The sequence below is a fragment of the Coregonus lavaretus genome (assembly GCF_964263955.1).
Source record: "Coregonus lavaretus genome assembly, chromosome: 8".
In the NCBI taxonomy this organism is placed as follows: domain Eukaryota; kingdom Metazoa; phylum Chordata; class Actinopteri; order Salmoniformes; family Salmonidae; genus Coregonus; species Coregonus lavaretus.
This window is the reverse complement of record NC_139995.1, coordinates 15,786,352-15,810,232: the sequence shown is the minus strand read 5'-3', so window position 1 is coordinate 15,810,232 and position 23,881 is coordinate 15,786,352. Positions and strand designations below refer to the sequence as shown.

The 23,881-nt window shown below is 43.2% G+C and overlaps 2 protein-coding genes across 2 annotated transcripts; one reads left to right on the top strand and one right to left on the bottom strand.

The window, feature by feature from the left end:
* Positions 1-12,073: 12,073 nt before the first annotated feature.
* gpr27 (G protein-coupled receptor 27) lies at positions 12,074-13,195 on the top strand (the record flags this gene model as incomplete). Its single annotated transcript, XM_084167046.1, has 1 exon — positions 12,074-13,195. One exon carries the CDS (start codon positions 12,074-12,076, stop codon positions 13,193-13,195), a length of 1,122 nt encoding a protein of 373 aa, XP_084023172.1.
* A 5,802-nt stretch (positions 13,196-18,997) lies between these two features.
* On the bottom strand, positions 18,998-22,137 carry prok2 (prokineticin 2; the record flags this gene model as incomplete). The annotated part of the gene is made up of 3 exons (XM_084166732.1): positions 18,998-19,123; positions 19,305-19,430; positions 22,066-22,137. The coding sequence occupies 3 exons, from the start codon at positions 22,135-22,137 to the stop codon at positions 18,998-19,000; spliced, it is 324 nt and encodes a 107-aa protein (XP_084022858.1).
* Between the last annotated feature and the right edge of the window lie 1,744 nt (positions 22,138-23,881).

Below are 23,881 nucleotides of genomic sequence, written 5' to 3'. Positions count from 1 at the left end.
CTATGAGACTCAAAAATGAGCTCAGGTGCATCCTGTTTCCATTGATCATCCTTGAGATGTTTCTATATCTTGATTGGAGTCCACCTGTGGTAAATTCAATTGATTGGACACTATTTAGAAAGGCACACACCTGTCTATATAAGGTCCCACATAATCCAAGCCATGAGGTCGAAGGAATTGTCCGTAGAGCTCCGAGACAAGATTGTGTCGAGGCACAGAACTGGGGAAGTGTACCAAAACATTTCTGCAGCATTGAAGGTCCCCAAGAACATAGTGGCCTCCATTATCCTTAAATGGAAGAAGTTTGGAACCACCAAGACTCTTCCTAGAGCTGGCCACATGGCCAAACTGACCAAGAACCCGATGGTCACTCTGACAGAGTTCCAGAGTTCCTCTGTGGAGATGGGAGAACCTTCCAGAAGGACAACATCTCTGCAGCACTCCACCAATCAGGCCTTTATGGTAGAGTGGCCAGACGAAAGCCACTCCACAGTAAAAGGAACATGACAGCTCACTTGGAGTTTGCCAAAAGGCACCTAAAGGACTCTCAGACCATGAGAAACAAGATTATCTGGTCTGATGAAACCAAGATTGAACTCTTTGGCCTGAATGCCAAGTGTCATGTCTGGAGCAAACCTGGCACCATCCCTACGGTGAAGCATGGTGGTGCCAGCGTCATGCTTTGGGGATGCTTTTCAGTGGCAGGGACTGGGAGACTAGTCAGGATCAAGGGAAAGATGAACGGAGCAAAGTACAAAGAGATCCTTGATGAAAACCTGCTCCAAAGTGCTCAGGACCTCAGACTGGGGTGACGGTTCACCTTCCAACAGGACAACGACCCTAAGCACAGCCAAGAAAACACAGGAGTGGCTTTGGGACAAGTCTCTGAATGTCCTTGAGTGGCCCAGCCAGAGCCCGGACTTGAACCTGATCGAACATCTCTGGAGAGACCTGAAAATAGCTGTGCAGCAACGCTCCCCATCCAACCTGACAGAGCTTGAGAGGATCTGCAGAGAAGAATGGGAGAAACTCCCCAAATACAGGTGTGCCAAGCTTGTAGCATCATACCCAAAAAGACTTAAGGCTGTAATTGCTGCCAAAGGTGTTTCAACAAAGTACTGAGTAAAGGGTCTGAATACTTATGTATATGTAAAATTTCCATTTGTATTTTTTTATACATTTGCTAAAATTCTGAAAACCTGATTTTGCTTTGTCATTATGGGGTATTGTGTGCAGATTGATGAGGGGGACAAAACTATTTAATCCATTTTGGAATAAGGCTGTAACGTAGTAAAATGTGGAAAAAGTGAAGGGGTCTGAATACTTTCCGAATGCACTGTATCTCACGAGAGAAAGCATCCGAGTGAGCGAAACAGCGCCCCTCTGTCTCTCTATGTGTAGCCCATCTATTTGATGCTGTCTGGTCAAAAAGAGTATGATATTGTTGCCGCCCGTAGCATTGAATGCAAGGGAAACCAACAAGCATTTGGCCTCCCTTGATAAAAGAAAAATCATACAATAATAGCCAATCAGCGATAGGGAGAGATAGGGATTTGGATAGGGATTTGGACTTGTGGTTTTACTTGATTCTCCGTACTGGCCAAAGATTATAACGGCGATTCTGATCCAACCATAAATTAATACATTGTGCCTCTGGCCTGAGAGGATGGAAGTTCAATATGTAGCTAGATGTAGTAGGCTGATGTTAACTAGCTGGCTCATCGTTGCCCATGAAAGGAAGTTAGGCTAGCGAGCAAGCATTTTAGCCAGGTAGCATAGAACAAAAACTAAATCATGTACTGTATGACAGAGTCATTCACCGTTTTGGCAACATGAAAGAGAGGAGGATAGCATTGGCGTTTCTCTACAAGTAAGGTGAGCCGACATGCTTGTTTATACACACACACAGAAATCAGTACCATAGACATCCACATGATATTTAGCTTACATTGATATGACTAAATTGTTTTTGGAATCTTTTAGGTGTCACTGTATTAGATTTAAGTATAGGTGATTTGATGCTGTTGAAATGTTGAAGTTGAAATGGTGCTGGAATAGCGGAGGCTCCTGTTTCCTTTGCGACTTGCGGTAACTCTCCAGTGTTCTAAATCAATAGTTTTGTATTTATTATGGATCCCCATTAGCTGCTGCCAAGGCAGCAGCTACTCTTCCTAGGGTACAGCAAAATTAAGGCAGTTATACAATTTTTAAAACATTACAATACATTCATAACATATTTCACAACACACTAAGTGTGTGCCCTCAGGCTACCACATATCTACAACACAAAATCCATGTGTATGTGTGTATAGTGCGTATGTTATCGTGTGTGTATGCATGTGTCTATGTTTGTGTTGCTTCATATAGTGGTTTAGTAGTCAGAAAATGTTGGAAATAATAATTTGATTGATCATGTTTGTTACATGCAACATGCTTTCTGGACTTCACAGGACAGATGTTGCTCTCTGATTTTGTGATGAAACAAAGGTGTGGTTGAATTTATTCTGCCACTGTGTCATCTTATTATCACAAAACATACACAGAGTGTACAAAACATTACGAACACCTTCCTAATATTGAGTTGCGCGCGCACCCCAGAATTTCAGAATTGGGCTGCCTGTGTAAACGCAGCCATACTCAAAGTAGCCTATCCAAAATCAGGCCAGCTACAGAATTGGCAAGACTACCTTCAAGAATGTAGCCTCGAGCCATGTGTGTGTCGTGAACAACATTAGTGTGAGCAACAATAGTGTAATCTGCGGTTCGCGTTCAAAATAAGTCCTCCATTGAAACTGATGCAAATGGATAAAAATAGCGACATCATGCCACAATTGGACTAGATCATGCTAAACAAGGTTGGAATGATTTTGGAATTATGTTATATTAAGTCAACAAAAGGCAATTGTTAGTTAATTGGACCCAACAAAAAAAAATGTGCGGTTGAAATCGCACTGTGGATGTATTAGACTTCAGAATTGCATTGGTGGCATACTTATATGTACTGCACAGCCTAACCTATGGATTGTGCACCCATGAAACGGGGTATCAGCCTACTCAGTGACACCCACAGAACACAACTCTGTGGAGTCTACACAAATACACTGCTCAAAAAAATAAAGGGAACACTTACACAACACAATGTAACTCCAAGTCAATCACACTTCTGTGAAATCAATCTGTCCACTTAGGAAGCAACACTGATTGACAATACATTTCACATGCTGTTGTGCAAATGGAATAGACAACAGGTGGAAATTATAGGCAATTAGCAAGACACCCCCAATAAAGGACTGGTTTTGCAGGTGGTGACCACAGACCACTTCTCAGTTCCTATGCTTCCTGGCTGATGTTTTGGTCACTTTTGAATGCTGGCGGTGCTTTCACTCTAGTGGTAGCATGAGACGGAGTCTACAACCCACACAAGTGGCTCAGGTAGTGCAGCTCATCCAGGATGGCACATCAATGCGAGCTGTGGCAAGAAGGTTTGCTGTGTCTGTCAGCATAGTGTCCAGAGCATGGAGGCGCTACCAGGAGACAGGCCAGTACATCAGGAGACGTGGAGGAGGCCGTAGGAGGGCAACAACCCAGCAGCAGGACTGCTACCTCCGCCTTTGTGCAAGGAGGAGCAGGAGGAGCACTGCCAGAGCCCTGCAAAATGACCTCCAGCAGGCCACAAATGTGCATGTGTCTACTCAAACGGTCAAAAACAGACTCTTTGAGGGTGGTATGAGGGCCCGACGTCCACAGGTGGGGGTTGTGCTTACAGCCCAACACCGCGCAGGACGTTTGGCATTTGCCAGAGAACACCAAGATTGGCAAATTCGCCACTGGCGCCCTGTGCTCTTCACAGATGAAAGCAGGTTCACACTGAGCACGTGACAGACGTGACAGAGTCTGGAGACGCCGTGGAGAACATTCTACTGCCTGCAACATCCTCCAGCATGACCGGTTTGGCGGTGGAAAAGTCATGGTGTGGGGTGGCATTTCTTTGGGGGGCCGCACAGCCCTCCATGTGCTCGCCAGAGGTAGCCTGACTGCCATTAGGTACCGAGATGAGATCCTCAGACCCCTTGTGAGACCATATGCTGGTGCGGTTGGCCCTGGGTTCCTCCTAATGCAAGACAATGCTAGACCTCATGTGGCTGGAGTGTGTCAGCAGTTCCTGCAAGAGGAAGGCATTGATGCTATGGACTGGCCCGCCCGTTCCCCAGACCTGAATCCAATTGAGCACATCTGGGACATCATGTCTCGCTCCATCCACCAACGCCACGTTGCACCACAGACTGTCCAGGAGTTGGCGGATGCTTTAGTCCAGGTCTGGGAGGAGATCCCTCAGGAGACCATCCGCCACCTTATCAGGAGCATGCCCAGGCGTTGTAGGGAGGTCATACAGGCACGTGGAGGCCACACACACTACTGAGCCTCATTTTGACTTGTTTTAAGGACATTACATCAAAGTTGGATCAGCCTGTAGTGTGGTTTTCCACTTTAATTTTGAGGGTGACTCCAAATCCAGACCTCCATGGGTTGATAAATTTGATTTCAATTGATCATTTTTGTGTGAATTTGTTGTCATCACATTCAACTATGTAAAGAAAAAAGTATTTAATAAGATTATTTCATTCATTCAGATCTATGATGTGTTATTTTAGTGTTCCCTTTATTTTTTGGAGCAGTGTATTAGCGTCTTAGCTCTTATTGCAGGACTTTGACTATGGAAAGTCACCTACCCAGTTAGTCTATTGTGTGTTGAACATTCATAATGCACTGTACGGCCTAACTTACGGATTTTCTTAAACTCTTGAGAATTTTGTTCTGTATGTGTCACTGAGTAGGCTGATACCTATGGATTGTGGACCCATAAATGGGGTAAGTTTGTAGAGTGCAAAATGAACGTCTAATTCGCATAATAGGCTAACTGGGAGGTGATTTGAAAATGTGTAGTGTTCGCTAGCATCACAGCTTATTGGATGGTTAGCTAGCCTATCTTATAGGGCAAGAGCAATGCATTGTTGTTCCAAAATAGTTTAGTTATACGTTCACGCTGTTTTTGTGTGCAAAATCTAACTATTTTAGGGAAGCCACTCGGTGTAGCTCCTAAAACAGTTTGCCTCTTTCGTGTTCACCCCCACTCAATGATGTATATAAACCCTGGATTGCTGATGCTATGTATTGGACAATGAGAGGCTTTGAAGCCAACGGTCGGCCATTTTGGCACTCCCCAGAAGGAGCAGTCCATAGCAATGAATTGAATTCTACAACAGTATTTCAATTTAACGTTTCAAGGACAAAATTACAGTTATTTAAGTATTTTTGTTGTTGTAGTGGGGACAGTAATATTATAACTTTCAAAAATATATACTTAGGACATTTTTTTATGTTTAGCTCACATAATATAATTTAAAGTATGCATTAAGGTGTCTGTAATAGAATAAAGAAATGTTGACATAAATGCAGTTCTATAGCTTGATGGAGTGCAAAGATGGAGGAGCAGCGGCTTCAAAACAGTCATCTAGCGCAGGGATGTAGGCTGCTGTATCGCATTGGTGAAAATCAAAACTGTTCTCAGGGCAGGTCTGACGGTTTTGAGTCGCAGAAGTGACTTTTTGTAGCAGGTTTGGAGAATTTACGCAGCAGGTTAGGAGAATTAACGTGGCAGGTTTGGAGAATTAACGTGGCAGGTTAGGAAAAGGGTTAGGGTTAGCTAAAATGCAAAAATTGGCCAAGACGCGACTCAAACATATCTAGCTACAACCAGGCCTGCCCTGAGAACAGTCTTGGTTTCCACTAATGCGATCCTGCCTTTTGTAGGCAAGCAGATCAAGGAACGCACTCACACGATTTGCTTGTGTAACCTTCCGGTTCTAACTCCTTTCCAAAGCAACCAATTAACAGGCATGAACACGATGGTACATGCAATCTTTTTTAAGTTTCTGGGACAGACAATAACACAGTTTTAGTTGATTTATGGCTTCTCTCACACTCCATTAATTCCATCAGCATGAAACAGTAAGTTATAATCGTATAGTATTTTTTACACACACCGCAGTGTTAGTTGACTTATGGCTTCTCTCACACTACAACATGTAAGTGATAATGCCCGAAAAGCCAGTGTTCGGCTGGTTGTTCGTTCTATCGGTTTGTTTGCAAGAGACACGACCCAGTCATTCAGTATTTTTGTTCCGACCCAGTCGTTAGTTCTAAATGTTCCATTGCCATACTGGCTGGCAACGTCCTTATCCCTTGCTTGCTAGCGAAACAACTAAGGCTAATTTACAGTCACGTCAAAAAGCACAACCAGAATAACAGCAAAGTAGCTGCATTTGCATTTGTTAATGAGGCACGATTTCGTCTGGCATAGAAAATGTGCTCACTATTCAGGTCACTGTTATTCAGAGGAGCTAGCCAACAACACAGCTAACACAATCACTGCAAACTGAAGCTGGAAAGACTGCAAGCTAACTGCAAATCTCCGCTGTTGAAAACTAAATGTTAGTCTAAAAGAAATGTGAGATAATGTCTAGATGCTTTTTTATTGTGGATAGCAAGTTTATAAATTGCCTGGCTGGGCTGATAAGACAGTGGATTGCGCAGTCGGATGGAACAAAGTAAATAGGCATTTTAACTTCATAGATTTAGCCAGTGGTAACTTGTGGAATAGACACCGGCTGCAGGGACGGCCTGTTCAATAGGGCGATATGGGCGACGCACTGCCAAACGGGAAAAGGAAGGGATTTTTTTTCTAATCAATTATATCACGGCAACAGTAGTTATCAGTGTTGTAATCTGATCTGACTGCCACTAAATGTCAAATCAGGCTAAAGTCGTGCTTCAAATGGCCCCGCCCGTTTTTTGGGCGATTTCAGTCAGGTTGAAAATCGCCCAGAAGTCTCTCATAGCCTGTCATGTAAAATCTATTTTTTTCAAATTTCAAAGCTTTCAATACAATCTCTATGGGGGTCTGTGGGCTTGTACTTACGCGCTTTCGTCATACGTGACGTAACCATGAACGTAACTAAGCAAATAGCGGCTAGCAGCGTCTCTGTTGCGACCTGCAGTGTGGCGTTATTTTATGTTTTTAATTTGTACACTTAGTTTACAAACATTCTGCCAACCATGGATTTCCAGTGGTGGGTTTTGGACTGATCTTGTTGATCGTGTACATACCCGCTACGAACGGACTAAATAATGAAAACGCTGCTGGCAGCGGAATCCAATACAGCTGGGAGACTTGGCTGGATGACAGAGTCCCGGAGAAGTGGAGCCGGCCGGCTTCACCCTGGTCAGAGCGGACCGCGATCTGACAGTCACAGATCGATCCTGGTAAGAGAGCGACTCTGTACCCCCGACATTGAACTGCTTTCTGTGTCACTGCGACCTTACTATCTGCCCCGTGAGTTCCCCCAATTGTTTGTTACCGTTGTGTACTGTTGATAATCACAAGTTTACTGGAGAACTGAGACCAAGTAGAGACTTTGGACAGGGTGGATATGGTATAATAAAGGCAGTTTATTCAGAGGTAAAGATATCTGGAATCGCGTGCACGGACTCGTTCGTCAAACTCTTAGGGAGCTATCTTAAGAGAGCCCCGAAAACATTGTGTGCAGACATTTTATACAATAAATGATGTAGGTTGAATCTAGTAGTTCTGATCTTCTGATTGGTCCTGATGAGTTGGGCGAGGTCCCCTCCACTGTTGCATTGGCTATGAGTCGGGTTCTCTGTCTTCAAATGTTCAGCCTAAAGAGAGGGGATTTTTGTGTGTGTGTGTGTGTGTGTGTGTTTAACCAACAATGCAGTTTTAAGAAAAATAAGTGTTAAGTAAAAAATAGATAAGTAAAAAATAAAATGAAAAAATAATTAAAGAGCAGCAGTAAAATAAAATAACAGTAGGGAGACCATATACAGGGAGTACCGGTACAGAGTCAATGTGCAGGGGCACAGGTTAGTTGAGGTAATTGAGGTAATATGTACATGTGGGTAGAGTTAAAGTGACTATGCATAGATAATAAACAGAGAGTAGCAGCAGCGTAAAAGAGGGGGTGGGGTGGGGGGGACAATGCAACTAGTCCGGGTAGCCATGATTAGCTGTTCAGGAGTCTTATGGCTTGGGGGTAGAAGCTGTTAAGAACCTAGACTTGGCGCTCTGGTACTACTTGTCGTGTGGTAGCAGAGAGAACAGTCTATGACTAGGGTGGCTGGAGTCTTTGACAATTTTTAGGGCCTTCCTCTGACACTGCCTGGTATAGAGGTCCTGGATGGCAGGAATCTTGGCCCCAGTGATGTACTGGGCCATACACACTACCCTCTGTAGTGCCTTGCGGTCGGAGGCCGAGCAGTTGCCATACCAGGCGGTGATGCAACCAGTCAGGATGCTCTCGATGGTGCAGCTGTATAACTTTTTGAGGATCTGAGGACCCATGCCAAATCTTTTCAGTCTCCTGAGGGGGAATTGGCTTTGTTGTGCCCTCTTCACGATTGTCTTAGTATGATTGGACCATGATAGTTTGTTGGTGATGTGGACACCAAGGAACTTGAAGCTATCAACCTGTTCCACTACAGCCCCGTCGATGAGAATGGGCGCGTGCTCAGTCCTCTTTTTTTTCTTGTAGTCCACAATCATCTCCTTTGTCTTGATCACGTTGAGGGAGAGGTTTTTATCCTGGCACCACAATGCCAGGTCTCTGACCTCCTCCCTATAGGCTGTCTCATTGTTGTCGGTGATCAGGCCTACCACTGTTGTGCCGTTGGCAAACTTAATGATGGTGTTGGAGTCATGCCTGGCCATGCAGTCATGGGTGAACAGGGAGTACAAGAGGGAACTGAGCTCGCACCCCTGAGGGGCCCCCGTGTTGAGCATCAGCGTGGCAGATGTGTTGTTACCTACCCTTATCACCTGGGGGCGGCCCATCAGGAAGTCCAGGATCCAGTTGCAGAGGGAGATGTTTAGTCCCAGGGTCCTTAGCTTAGTGATGAGCTTTGAGGGCACTATCGTGTTGAAGCTGAGCTGTAGTCAATGAATAGCATTCTCACATAGGTGTTCCTCTTGTCCAGGTGGGAAAGGGCAGTGTGGAGTGCAATAGAGATTGCATCATCTGTGGATCTGTTGGGGTGGTATGCAAATTGGAGTGGGTCTAGTATGAAAAATGTATGCACTTACTAACTGTAAGTCGCTTCTGATAAATGACTAAAATGTAAATGTCTAGGGATTCTGGGATAATGGTGTTAATGTGCCATGACCAGCCTTTCAAAGACATCATGGCTACAGACGTGAGTGCTACGGGTCGGTAGTCATTTAGGCAGGTTATCTTAGTGTTCTTGGGCGCAGGGACTATGGTGGTCTGCTTGAAACATGTTGGTATTACAGACACAGTCAGGGACATGTTGAAAATGTCAGTGAAGACACTTGCCAGTTGGTCAGCGCATACTCGGAGTACACGTCCTGGTAATCCATCTGGCCCTGCAGCCTTGTGAATGTTTACCTGCTTAAAAGTCTTACTAACATCCGCTACGGAGAGCGTGATCACATAGTCATCCGGAACAGCTGATGCTCTCATGCATGCTTCAGTGTTGCTTGCCTCGAAGCGATCATAGAAGTGATTTAGTTCGTCTGGTAGGCTCGTGTCACTGGGCAGCTCGCGGCAGGGCAGTCATTTGACGAACTGACTTGTTGGAAATGTGGCATCCTCTGACGGTGCCACGTTGAAGGTCACTGAGGTCTTCAGTAAGCCCATTCTACTGCCAATGTTTTTCTATGGAGATTGCATGGCTGTGTGCTCGATTTTATACACCTGTCAGAAACAGGTGTGGCTGAAATAGCCGAATCCACTAATTTGAAGGGTGTCCACATACTTTTGTATATATAGTGTATTAGGCTAGACTACACTATAACTTGGGCATAGCCCATACCTTTTGTGACTTATTCTCCATTGGTCCCCAATCACTTGGCATATTTAAGCCTAATCCACAGTCTATCTTTTTACTTTTCAGTCCGGAAACCACCTCTAGCTCCTACCTCTAGACTTATCTAGCTCCTAACTTATCAGAAAATAGGATGGGAGCTACATAGCCTATGCTGGGTCGGAAGAAACCAGAAACATCCGGTTTTCAGGGTACATGTCTTCAACCGGATGTGGGAACTCTTTTATGCCTGCTACTTTAGGTTTTATGAGCTACGGGGCCTAACATAAACAAGTAGCCTGCGAAGGAGATGGATCTTCAATGGACACCCCCCCCCCTCTCTCTTGCTCTCTCTCTCCCTCCCTCACTCCCCTAAGTAGGCTGATACAGTACTGCGTTTCTGTGACTCCTGCACTAAGATGCCTTGCCTGCAGAGGGCACTGGTGAATCACAGCTGTTGGATTTGTTATCAACTCCATTGACATAATGTATAATATATAATATGCCATTTAGCAGACACTTTTATCCAAAGCGTTGTCGCTTATCATATTGTGCCATATTATGTGTATACAGTTTGTTAAATCAGATGGATATGTCTCTAACATATCACATATAATTGGTGATAGTAATATGTGGGCTTCTGTCTTATAACTATTCAAATGTTTAGGCTACAAGGCCTAGCCTACTCGGTAGTGCCAACTAATCATGTTGGCAAAGTTATGTAAGCCTACCCTGCATATTGACCAGTCAAAATTGGACTACATTTGGAAATATATGTGACTAAAACAGTAGAAACAGGAATAGCAACTTTCTATGTAGGCTACAATAGCCTACTGTTGGCTCCACTGGGAACAGATGTCAATTCAACATATATTCGACATTGGTTCAACGTAATTTCATTGAAATGACGTGGAAACAGCGTTGATTCAACCAGCGTGTGCCCAGTGGGCTATGTCTGTTCAGGGGATGAGAATCATGGATAATCTGTAGTAATTTATTAAATAGTAAATGCAATCAGAAGAGTCATAAACTTGGATGAAATAGTAACTCAAACACATGGGTCAATAGATCTATATATCTGTGACCCATGGTAGCGTTTTCATAATGCACCTGTCCTGTGTGACTATGACTATGAATTCACTCAATGACTTAGAGTATGTTCCAAATGAGATGATGAACATTGCATATTAGGTTAGGTTGGTTGTATAAGACTGTGCCTTTAAAGCTGACTCAGTGTAAAAGGAACGGAGCACTCTGACCGAAACGATTGCATTTGACAAGGCTTTCTATAAACTACATGAAAAAGTATGCCTGAGGAATGCATGAGACAGGATCCAATTATTGAATGATTCCATGTATTGCAGAATAGTGTACACGCACAGGAGGACAAACATTTCCGTTTCTGATCTGAGGACGTGGATTACATCTCATCTATCTCGAGATTAGCCGGGGCTGTTCAGTTTCGTCGCTCTCCACCTCATCATATTCGATTCAACCTCGTTTGGCAACGTAAATTGTAGGCTATCTTTTCCACAAATACAAACCAACGCTTTGTACAGTTTATAGACAACTGTTTTTTAAATTCTGGATCTATTCATAAGCAATGCCTTCGATTGAGCGGGTTGATCACTGGTTTGGCTATAGCCTACTCTACCGTATTAATTGCGTGCTGAAGTGATGATGACGGCCTGTCCTCCGTTTTATGTTTATTTCTTCCTCAAGACGAACGAGAACCTCCGCCATCAGTGGAAATGGAGATATGTTTTTGAAATGTGTGCCCATTAAACGGATCCATTTAGATGGTGTGTGCGAAGACTGCTATCAGCAGAAAATGGAACTACGAACAAGGGTGTATTTCATATTCGAAACGGACACTTGTGAGATGAAGGATATCAAGAAAATAAATGTAAAACGGTGACTTTATTTTTCGATGGATATCAATTGCTTTTGAAATCAGGCTATGCTTTAAACCCAGGAGAATAATGAATTATATTCTGAATCGGTTAAAACACATATGTTGTTCACCCTGAGGTATTTTGACTTAAACATGCATCATGTTAATTTCTTGCCGGGCAATTTTGATCAATCATTGATACTTCGACGGGAGGAAGCAGGACCACTTGATGTGTGAATATAGAATCAACGCGGCTTTGACAATAGCCTGGTTGCATAGATGGCAAATACAAGCGAGGTTGGGGAAAGCAATCCTTCACTACAGAATTATGCTATCACCGCCTCTGCGGTGAAACTGGCCTCGCTCGGTCTGATCATTTGCGTCAGCCTTGTTGGGAATGTGGCGCTGTCCCTGCTGGTGCTGAAAGACAGCTCCCTTCAAAAGGCTCCGTATTATTTTCTACTTGATCTGTGCTTGGCAGATATAATACGGTCTGCCGTGTGTTTTCCCTTTGTGATGATATCAATCAATAACGGTTCCACCTGGACATACAGCATTATAAATTGTAAGATTATTGCTTTCATGTCAGTCCTTTTTTGTTTCCATGTAGCGTTTCTGCTCTTCTGCGTCAGTGTCACCCGATACATGGCGATCGCACACCACAGGTTTTATTCCAAACGAATGACATTATGGACATGTGTGGCAGTGATTTGCATGGTCTGGACCCTCTCTGTCGCTATGGCTTTCCCCCCTGTATTCGATGTTGGCACCTACAAATTCATCCATGAGGAGGAACAATGCATTTTTGAGCACCGATACGTGAAAGCAAACGACACCCTGGGCTTCATGTTGATGCTGGCTGTCATCGTGGGAACAACACACGTTGTTTACATAAAGATGCTGTGTTTCGTTTATGACCACCGCAAGATGAAACCTGCTCAGCTGGTCCCAGCTATAAGCCAAAACTGGACCTTCCACGGGCCAGGTGCAACTGGGCAGGCAGCTGCCAATTGGATTGCAGGATTTGGACGTGGTCCCACCCCACCAACATTGGTGGGCATCAGGCAAGCCTCGCATAATGGAAACAGACGGCTGCTTGTCTTGGATGAATTTAAAATGGAGAAACGCATAGGGAAAATGTATTACATGATAACCCTGGCGTTTCTTCTCTTCTGGGCCCCGTACATTGTTGCCTGCTACCTTCGAGTTTTTGTCAAAGGAGGCACAATTCCACAGGTCTACCTGACTGCGGCGGTGTGGATGACGTTCATTCAGGCGGGGGCGAATCCCATTATTTGTTTCATATTCAACAAGGAGCTGAGGATGCGTCTCAGAGCTTGTTTCCCGTGTTGTCTCAGCACACAGACGCCTATGTCTATGGAGCCTTACTGTGTCATCTGATTGCTCAGTTGCTCTGCTTGTCCAATTTTTCCACATAAGTTGAAGGCCACATTTTGTGATTTGCACATACAGAAAGTGCATAAAGTTGCCAATCTTGATTTCAAATACTAATCATTTAGCATATTTTATGAATCTCATTAGTGTTTTCTTTGAGTATAGCCTAGGCCTATGTCAATTCTGTAAGTATATTCTGTAAAGCTGTTTTGTTGCTTTATTCTGAAAATTAAAAAAAAGAGTTGTATCTTTCAGAAAATCTACTTAGAATTATTTGTGTGGAGAAAGTGTTAACTCACTTTTACAGTCATTTGCAAATACATGTTCTTCCTGGATGTTGACATAATATGATTATAAAAATGTATCCCTTGTACATTCCCTGTAAAATAGACAAATACATTTTTTTTCTATGGAAAATGACAATGGGACTCTAAAAGAAGCACAGCATCAGTGCTGCAGAGAGATGTTTGCATTGTTTGTACTTCTGAGTAAATAAACAACAAATGAATGATTAGTATTGCTTTGATTCTGTAATACACAATGAGCTAATGGTTATTGGACAGTATCTGTTCGGCTACAATACAAAGACCATATGGAAACATCCCTTTTTCCAACCGTCATCCTCAAACCCAATGACTTCCAGCTTACCATATTGTTTGTGTATTGTTGCCCCTCTGTACTATAGCACAAATGATGTGGTGTATTACCCTGAAACAAGAATATGATTATACTCAAATCATGGGGTATCTGGGCAGTTTATGTTTTCATTGTGAGTAACTAACTTGTTATCTTAGTATCACCACTTTATTCCGTGCTGTAATGTCAAATACTACCATTATTCGTATACCAGATTATTTAACCGGCCTTAGGAAGTTTGTGGTTCTGAAAAATAAGTGCAGCAAGAGTCCAGTTTTCCTCTGATCACACACTCTATTCTTCTCATAAGACTTTAACTAGCCAACATGCACCTCGCAGTATGTAAAAAAGCCAACAGTGTATAATAGAGTCATTATTTTGATCACTGCTCGTCTCTGTTACAGCCATGTAAATGAAAATCTGTCAGCTAATTGGAGTCCTTAATCTTCGTAGCCCGGCTCACCTCCCCAGGGGGAAGTGGGATAGAGTGGGAGCTGCTTAGCTCTTGTTTCTGTGCAGAGCCATCACAGTATACCTACAGTACAACCTCCCTCCCTCCCTGGCATGGCCTCACTGCATTCATAACCATTACCATCACAACATGCCTGCCTGGCTGCCTCATACTGACATCTGCTCCGCGCCACTCCCAGCATGTACATACAAGGCTATCAGCAGAATCTACGTGGCTTCTGAGATACTGAAACTTACTCACCGTTGAATTCTCTCATGAAATACCATTTCATGTCAAGCATTTTTTATGCAACAGTTCTGCCCCGGTAGTACTCTCTCTGCCTCTTTGCTGTGCTCTTGAAAAAGGTTGCAGAGCCTGTACACGGCCATATTGTTGACCCCACATCTGCTGCTGTTATTTACTTTTCATCCCTAGAGTAAGTTAGGATGAAGTCTGTGTTATTGCAGAAAGTTTATGGTGCCATTGTCTGAATATACCTATATTGAAATGGCAAGGCTCAGTAACCACATTGTGGCCTATACATGCCAATATCATTATGATACACTGTTCTATAGCAATGGGATGGACTGTTTTGCTCATTAAACTTGATTATCGGCTTTGCAATAGTTTGTGTTTGCGTTACACCAACTGTACCCCAGTTTCATGTATGGCATAGCGGTCACTCAGTTTACCATCATCACACAGGCCACTCTGTTTTAGTTGGAAGTTTTCCCTCTAGAGATTACGTTAGATGGTACTTGGCCCTAATAAACAGATAATCAAGTTGCAGAATATACCCTGTCTGTGCCAGTGTACTCCCAGTGAGCACCGGCTGACGCCGACATCCATGGACATCTAAAAGAGGTCATTTTGCTCACTGGACTGTGGGTGAGCTCCAATATTTGGGACATTGGGAGACTGCTCCATTAAGAAGCTATGCTATATCAATACTGAGAAACTAGTCTGAAATGTAACTAGAGCTGAAAACACAGTTTCCCATTAATAAAGAATGAGATTAATATGAGTCAACGAACATTGGTCCCCTTAACCATTGGACAAATCTAATTATAGCTTTGAGCTTTGAATAAATGCACTGTAAAATGTAGCCTGACAATGACAGATTTTCAGAGCTGTCAGACTTCTTGAGACCTGCTCCCTGTTATTACAGAGATAACTCTTTCTTTGCTGATGTCAGTGGGGAATAGCACTTTCTGTTTTAACCTTTGAATGCCCAAACTAGTAGTGAAGTATGGGTCAGTTATTTTAAACGTGGTTTGGGAGTTTTTCCTGACCACACAACCTGACCAGTAAAAACTGTGGGCCATGGTATAGGGTGATATGCGTGCCCTAGTTGCGGATAACAGATAGGAACATGCTCCTTCAATTAAATTACTCCTTCATTGCATTTCCTCCCTGTCTCCCTAGAGGGGAGCCTAGAAGGTCAGCATCCCGGAGTCGCCTCTTCACTGTTGACGTTGAGACTGGTGTTTTGCGGGTACTATTTAATGAAGCTGCCAGTTGAGGACCAGTGAGGCGTCTGTTTCTCAAACTAGACACTCTAATGTAATTGTCCTCATGCTTAGATGTGCACCGGGGCTCCCACTCCTCTTTCTATTCTGGTTAGAGCCAGTTTGCGCTGTTCTGTGAAGGGAGTAGTACACAGCGTTGTACGAGATCTTCAGTTTCTTGGCAATTTCTCGCATAGAATAGCCTTCATTTCTCAGAACAAGAATAGACTGATGCATTTCAGAAGAAAGTTCTTTGTTTCTGGCCATTTTGAGCCTGTAATCGAACCCACAATTGCTGATGCTCCAGATACTCAACTAGTCTCAAGAAGGCCAGTTTTATTGCTTCTTTAATTAGCACAACAGTTTCCAGCTGTGCTAACATAATTGCAAAAGGGTTTTCTAATGATCAATTAGCCTTTTAAAATGATAAACTTGGATTAGCAAACACAACGTGCCATTGGAACACAGGACTGATGGTTGCTGATAATGGGCCTCTGTACGCCTATGTAGATATTCCGTTAAAAATCTGCCGTTTCCAGCTACAATAGCAATTTACAACATTAACAATGTCTACACTGTATTTCTGATCAATTTGATGTTATTTTAATGGACAAAAAAGGTGCTTTTATTTCGAAAACAAGGACATTTCTAAGTGACCCCAAACTTTTGAACGGTAGTGTACATGATCAGACACTTTTCCACTATCCTATTTATTTGATAGGCATTTATTTCAAAAACAAGTCCAGTGATTGAATGGCAGATCCTACCACCACCAATAAAAACAACAATAACATAATGCACATCAGGTCCATTCACATACAGTACAATACAACAATACAGTAGCGATAAAATGGCCTTTGGACGTCACACACTGTTAGAGTGACCATTCACAGTAGTAAACAAAATAGCTATTTTTAAATTAGTTTGCTACAGTGAGGGAAAAAAGTATTTGATCCCCTGCTTATTTTGTAAGTTTGCCCACTGACAAAGAAATTATCAGTCTATAATTTTAATGGTAGGTTTATTTGAACAGTGAGAGACAGAATAACAACAAAAACATCCAGAAAAACGCATGTCAAAAATGTTATAAATTGATTTGCATTTTAATGAGGGAAATAAGTATTTGACCCCCTCTCAATCAGAAAGATTTCTGGCTCCCAGGTGTCTTTTATACAGGTAACGAGCTGAGATTAGGAGCACACTCTTAAAGGGAGTGCTCCTAATCTCAGTTTGTTACCTGTATAAAAGACACCTGTCCACAGAAGCAATCAATCAATCAGATTCCAAACTCTCCACCATAGCCAAGACCAAAGAGCTCTCCAAGGATGTCAGGGACAAGATTGTAGACCTACACAAGGCTGGAATGTGCTACAAGACCATCGCCAAGCAGCTTGGTGAGAAGGTGACAACAGTTGGTGCGATTATTCGCAAATGGAAGAAACACAAAATAACTGTCAATCTCCCTCGGCCTGGGGCTCCATGCAAGACTCACCTCGTGGAGTTGCAATGATCATGAGAACGGTGAGGAATCAGCCCAGAACTACACGGGAGGATCGTGTCATTGATCTCAAGGCAGCTGGGACCATAGTCACCAAGAAAACAATTGGTAACACACTACGCCGTGAAGGACTGAAATCCTGCAGCGCCCGCAAGGTCCCCCTGCTCAAGAAAGCACATATACAGGCCCGTCTGAAGTTTGCCAATGAACATCTGAATGATTCAGAGGAGAACTGGGTGAAAGGAGCTCTTTGGCATCAACTCAACTCGCCGTGTTTGGAGGAGGAGGAATGCTGCAAACATGGAGGTGGAAACATTATGCTTTGGGGGTGTTTTTCTGCTAAGGGGACAGGACAACTTCACCGCATCAAAGGGACGATGGACGGGGCCATGTACCGTCAAATCTTGGGTGAGAACCTCCTTCCCTCAGCCAGGGCATTGAAAATGGGTTGTGGATGGGTATTCCAGCATGACAATGACCCAAAACACACGGCCAAGGCAACAAAGGAGTGGCTCAAGAAGAAGCACATTAAGGTCCTGGAGTGGCCTAGCCAGTCTCCAGACATTAATCCCATAGAAAATCTGTGGAGGGAGCTGAAGGTTCGAGTTGCCAAACGTCAGCCTCGAAATCCTAATGACTTGGAGAAGATCTGCAAAGAGGAGTGGGACAAAATCCCTCCTGAGATGTGTACAAACCTGGTGGCCAACTACAAGAAACGTCTGACCTCTGTGATTGCCAACAAGGGTTTTGCCACCAAGTACTAAGTCATGTTTTGCAGAGGGGTCAAATACTTATTTCCCTCATTAAAATGCAAATCAATTTATAACATTTTTGACATGCGTTTTTATGGATTTTTTTGTTGTTATTCTGTCTCTCACTGTTCAAATAAACCTACCATTAAAAGTATAGACTGATCATGTCTTTTTCAGTGGGCAAACGTACAAAATCAACAGGGGATCAAATACTTTTTTCCCTCACTATATCTTTCATGAACAAACCGAAATTATTTTAATCCATATAGGTTTAAACGTAATTATGCAGATAATTAACATTCATGTTTGTAAAGTCGCAAAGCTCTACAAGTCAAAATGTATACTTTGTGGATCTATGTACAGATCCAGTCGTTATTCTTGTTTTATTTAGAATGGCACTAGATGCCATCAGCATTTACCAGTGGTATATTTTGTTTATTGTGAATTCCAGAACCTTAAAGGGACAATTCTTAGTTGCTACATCAATTTTTGGACTTATAAATTAATTATATGTACCCATTGATTATTGAAGAGTATAATGTATAAATACCTCATGAGCTTAGCTCAACTGTGGTACCCCATCAAAACCCAAAATATATGCTTGTTTTACTCCAATGTTTGTAAACAAAGTAAATTTAAACAACCCCCGTATAGCCTAAAAACATGGTTAAAACTGCAATTTTGATATGATAGATGGTCAGTCCTTGCATCCATAGCGTAGTCTATGGATTTGAGAGTGGTTGTATTTCTCCAGCTCCATCCCTCAGCTTTTTACTGAAACTGTGGCGGGGAGGAAAACTTTGTTAATGTTTCAATTAAGAATTGCCGCTTTAAGGAGGAAGAGCAAATTGTTCTTTGCAAATATAAGTCAACCTGAAAATGTATATAAATATAATGGAAACAGTATTTAAAAAACCTAAGGCAGACCTAGCAAATGACTATGAGCATTTCCTGTGATTGTCCTCAGAGGTAGAAGTCTGGGTAGTTGTACGTTGAAATACATTTTGATTTGCCCTCTGATGTGGTGATGCATGCCAAATTTGGCAGACATGGACATGTGTGATGTAGTCTTGTGCCAAAGAAGGGAACCTGGAAACAGAGACAGAAATGCATACAGTAGGTGGACAAAATGTTATACCCTCGAGACAAAAGACAAGACATATTTTGTAAGGATATCAGGACTCTTTCTGCTGTTCCAATAAACATTAAGTAGAGACTGAGAGATTGATGTGGAGTAATACCGAGAAGAGATGTACAAAACTTGGCCCACCTTGTGACTCATGGGGTGGCACTCGTCTCCCTCCTGTCCCATAGGGGCACACATCCTCAGGCTCCTGATCCACAGACTGACCGCACAACACATCCCCCCTCCACACTGCAAGTCCTTCACACAGGCCTGGAGAGATCACACACAATATTATAGAATTGAAAGAAGAAAACCAAGCTTTAGAGAGAACTGAGAGGCATTAAAAGTGACTTTGTATTTTCCAAATACTTCTCAGTCTAAGCCAAACCATTTGTACAGATATTGATTTATGTAGGGAATGACTGGGCTGCTATATGATAAAAGCTTTTTATAAAAAAGGAACCTGAAATTGCTCATAGGGATTTGAACAACTTGAGTGACTGCTCTCACTTTGAATGAAATGAAGGATCGAGATGAGGTAAGGAGGGGATGATTTAATGTGACAGTCTCGGAGGAAAATCTGACTCTGTTTCATGGCTGCTTGTACTTATCTCAATTCATATTAACATCCCTATATGCCTGCACTGTTCTGGCACTTTTTACTTTTTTATCTATTATATTTCATACCCAAAATAGATACCAAATTGTCATTAAAGCTGATAAAACAACGTATGCCCAAGTTTATAACCATAGAGGTATTACGAACCCCTTTAGTAAATTCTGCTAAAACTATAGATACAGTATATACACTGCTCAAAAAAATAAAGGGAACACTTAAACAACACATCCTAGATCTGAATGAATGAAATAATCTTATTAAATACTTTTTTCTTTACATAGTTGAATGTGCTGACAACAAAATCACACAAAAATGATAAATGGAAATCAAATTTATCAACCCATGGAGGTCTGGATTTGGAGTCACCCTCAAAATTTATGTGGAAAACCACACTACAGGCTGATCCAACTTTGATGTAATGTCCTTAAAACAAGTCAAAATGAGGCTCAGTAGTGTGTGTGGCCTCCACGTGCCTGTATGACCTCCCTACAACGCCTGGGCATGCTCCTGATGAGGTGGCGGATGGTCTCCTGAGGGATCTCCTCCCAGACCTGGACTAAAGCATCCGCCAACTCCTGGACAGTCTGTGGTGCAACGTGGCGTTGGTGGATGGAGCGAGACATGATGTCCCAGATGTGCTCAATTGGATTCAGGTCTGAGGAACGGGCGGGCCAGTCCATAGCATCAATGCCTTCCTCTTGCAGGAACTGCTGACACACTCCAGCCATGTTGCAGGCAGCAGAACGTTCTCCACGGCATCTCCAGACTCTGTCACGTCTGTCACATGTGCTCAGTGTGAACCTGCTTTCATCTGTGAAGAGCACAGGGCGCCAGTGGCGAATTTGCCAATCTTGGTGTTCTCTGGCAAATGCCAAACGTCCTGCACGGTGTTGGGCTGTAAGCACAACCCCCACCTGTGGACGTCGGGCCCTCATACCACCCTCATGGAGTCTGTTTCTGACCGTTTGAGCAGACACATGCACATTTGTGGCCTGCTGGAGGTCATTTTGCAGGGCTCTGGCAGTGCTCCTCCTGCTCCTCCTTGCACAAAGGCGGAGGTAGCGGTCCTGCTGCTGGGTTGTTGCCCTCCTACGGCCTCCTCCACGTCTCCTGATGTACTGGCCTGTCTCCTGGTAGCGCCTCCATGCTCTGGACACTACGCTGACAGACACAGCAAACCTTCTTGCCACAGCTCGCATTGATGTACCATCCTGGATGAGCTGCACTACCTGAGCCACTTGTGTGGGTTGTAGACTCCGTCTCATGCTACCACTAGAGTGAAAGCACCGCCAGCATTCAAAAGTGACCAAAACATCAGCCAGGAAGCATAGGAACTGAGAAGTGGTCTGTGGTCACCACCTGCATAACCACTTCTTTATTGGGGGTGTCTTGCTAATTGCCTATAATTTCCACCTGTTGTCTATTCCATTTGTACAACAGCATGTGACATTTATTGTCAATCAGTGTTGCTTCCTAAGTGGACAGTTTGATATCACAGAAGTGTGATTGACTTGGAGTTACACTGTGTTGTTTAAGTGTTCCCTTAATTTTTTTGAGCAGTGTATATATTTTTTAAATAAAAATAATCAATAGCAAACATGTTGCATGGTACCTGAAGTACCATGGGTACTATGCAACAATGCGTACCTGCATCGTACTGCCTCTGCAAAAGCTTAGCTTTAGTTATAAAAACTAGGACCACTAATATATTACAACTTTTTTCCTATTTAAATCCATATTCAAGGAACATGAATTGTCCAAATTATTCCATATAGATAGGTATAGATACAGTATGTTGGATAAATGTATTATCTGACACTGGTTCACCCAGAAGGAACTATTGTGGTTACACAGTTAATTAATTTTTTTAACTTAAAGACAGCAATTGTGCTCTTCAATATGGGTTGCTAAGGCAATCGCACAGCTGACTAACGTCACATTGATTGAGAAGATACTCAGACTTGCTGCAACATAACGCAAATGTTCATCTCTGGGTCTAGCCAGGCTGGAATTGATAATGATATACGTAAATCAAACATGCTGTTATACAGGCTGTAACTTCATTGTTTCTTCATGAGAGGCTTCTCATGGCACTCTGAGATCATTTACTAAGAATCTATTCTATTTTGTGCATATTTTCACCCCTGTTATCATTCCGTTTTGGATAAATTATGATAATTATTTCATATTCAGCCAAATCAAGCTTACCATAACAAAAGATGAAGTTTCTGTAGTATCATCCATTCATAACTAGCTGGCTCCAAGAACCTGTTGGCTTCCACTTACCCCTGTGATGACTGCTGAGGACCCATGGGACACGAGCAGTAGGCAGAATAGCAGGGAGCAGCTGGACCGCATGGTGAAGCAGAATAGTTATCCAGCTCCTGTGTTTTCCAGGGTGAAAGAGATGGTGTATGTGTGCGTTAGATGGACTTGGAAAGAGAGGTGGCCTCCAAAGTCTAGTGTTGAGGACAGAGAGAGGTTTATAAACCCAGCCAGCCATTCCATCTCAATGAGTCACTCAGCACCAGCATCGCCTCAGGAGAAAAAAAGAGAAGCCCAAGGTAAAGCTCAACACGACAATATCCTTCTGGCATTCTTTATGTTGATGCCAATTCTTCCTGTTCATTATCATACCCTTTGAGGGATCTCAAGCCTGTAGTTGTGTTGTCATCCTTGAGCAGAATATGTAGCATTCATATATATTTCCATTAAATATAAATGTCCACTGTACAAGTGATAAGCAATCAAATATACACTACTACTGCTTGTCGAACATCTCATTCAAAAATCATGGGCATTAATATGGAGTTGGTCCCCCCTTTACTGCTATAACAGCCTCCACTCTTCTGGGAAGGCCTTCCACTAGATGTTGGAACATTGCTGCCGGGACATGCTTCAATTCAGCCACAAGAGCAGTGAGGTTGGGCACTGATGTTGGGCGATTAGGCCCGCAGTCGGCGTTCCTATTCATCCCAAAGGTGTTCGATGGGGTTGAGGTCAGGGCTCTGTGCAGGCCAGTCAAGTTCTTCCACACCGATCTCGACAAACCATTTCTGTATGGACCTCACTTTGTGCACGGGGGCATTGTAATGCTGAAACAGGAAAGGGCCTTCCCCAATCTGTTGCCACAAAGTCGGAAGCACATAATCATCTAGAATGTCATTGTATGCTGTAGCGTTAAGATTTGCCTTCACTGGAACTAAGGGGCCCAGAGTCCTAGCCCGAACCATGAAAAACAGCCCCAGACCATTATTCCTCCTCCACCAAACTTTACAGTTGGTACTATGCATTCGGGCAAGTAGTGTTCTCCTGGCATCCGCCAAACCCAGATTTGTCCGTCGGACTGTCAGATGGTGAAGCGTGATTCATCACTCCAGAGTCCAATGGCGGCGAGCTTTACACCACTCCAGCCAACGCTTGGCATTGCGCATGGTGATCTTAGGCTTGTGTGTGGCTGCTTGGCCATGGAAACCCATTTCATGAAGCTCCCAACGAACAGTTCTTGTGCTGATGTTGCTTCCAGAGGCAGTTTGGAACTCGGTAGTGAATGTTGCAACTGAGGACAGACGATTTCTACGCGCTACACGCTTCAGCACTCGGTCCCGTTCTGTGAGCTTGTGTGGCCTACCACTTCGCGGCTGAGCCGTTGTTGCTCCTAGACGTTTCCACTTCACAATAACAGCACTTACAGTTGACCGGGGCAGCTCTAGCAGGGCAGAAATTTGACGAACTGGCTTGTTAGAAAGGTAGCATCCTATGATGGTGCCATGTTGAAAGTCACTGAGCTGTTCAGGAAGGCCATTCTACTGCCAATGCTTGTCTATGGAGATTACATGGCTATGTGCTCGATTTTATACACCTGTCAGCAACAGGTGTGGCTGAAATAGCCCGAATCCTCTAATTTGAAGGGGTGTCCACATACTTTTGTATATGTTGTATATATAAAATGATATGGTTAGAAAAGAAAAGCCACACATTCCTTATCTCTGATGCAATACATTTAAATACTATTGTATGGTCACTCAATCACTGTATGATCGCCTAAAAGAATGCCACTCCAATAAAATGTCTATGCCAACTGAATTAATAGAGTACATAC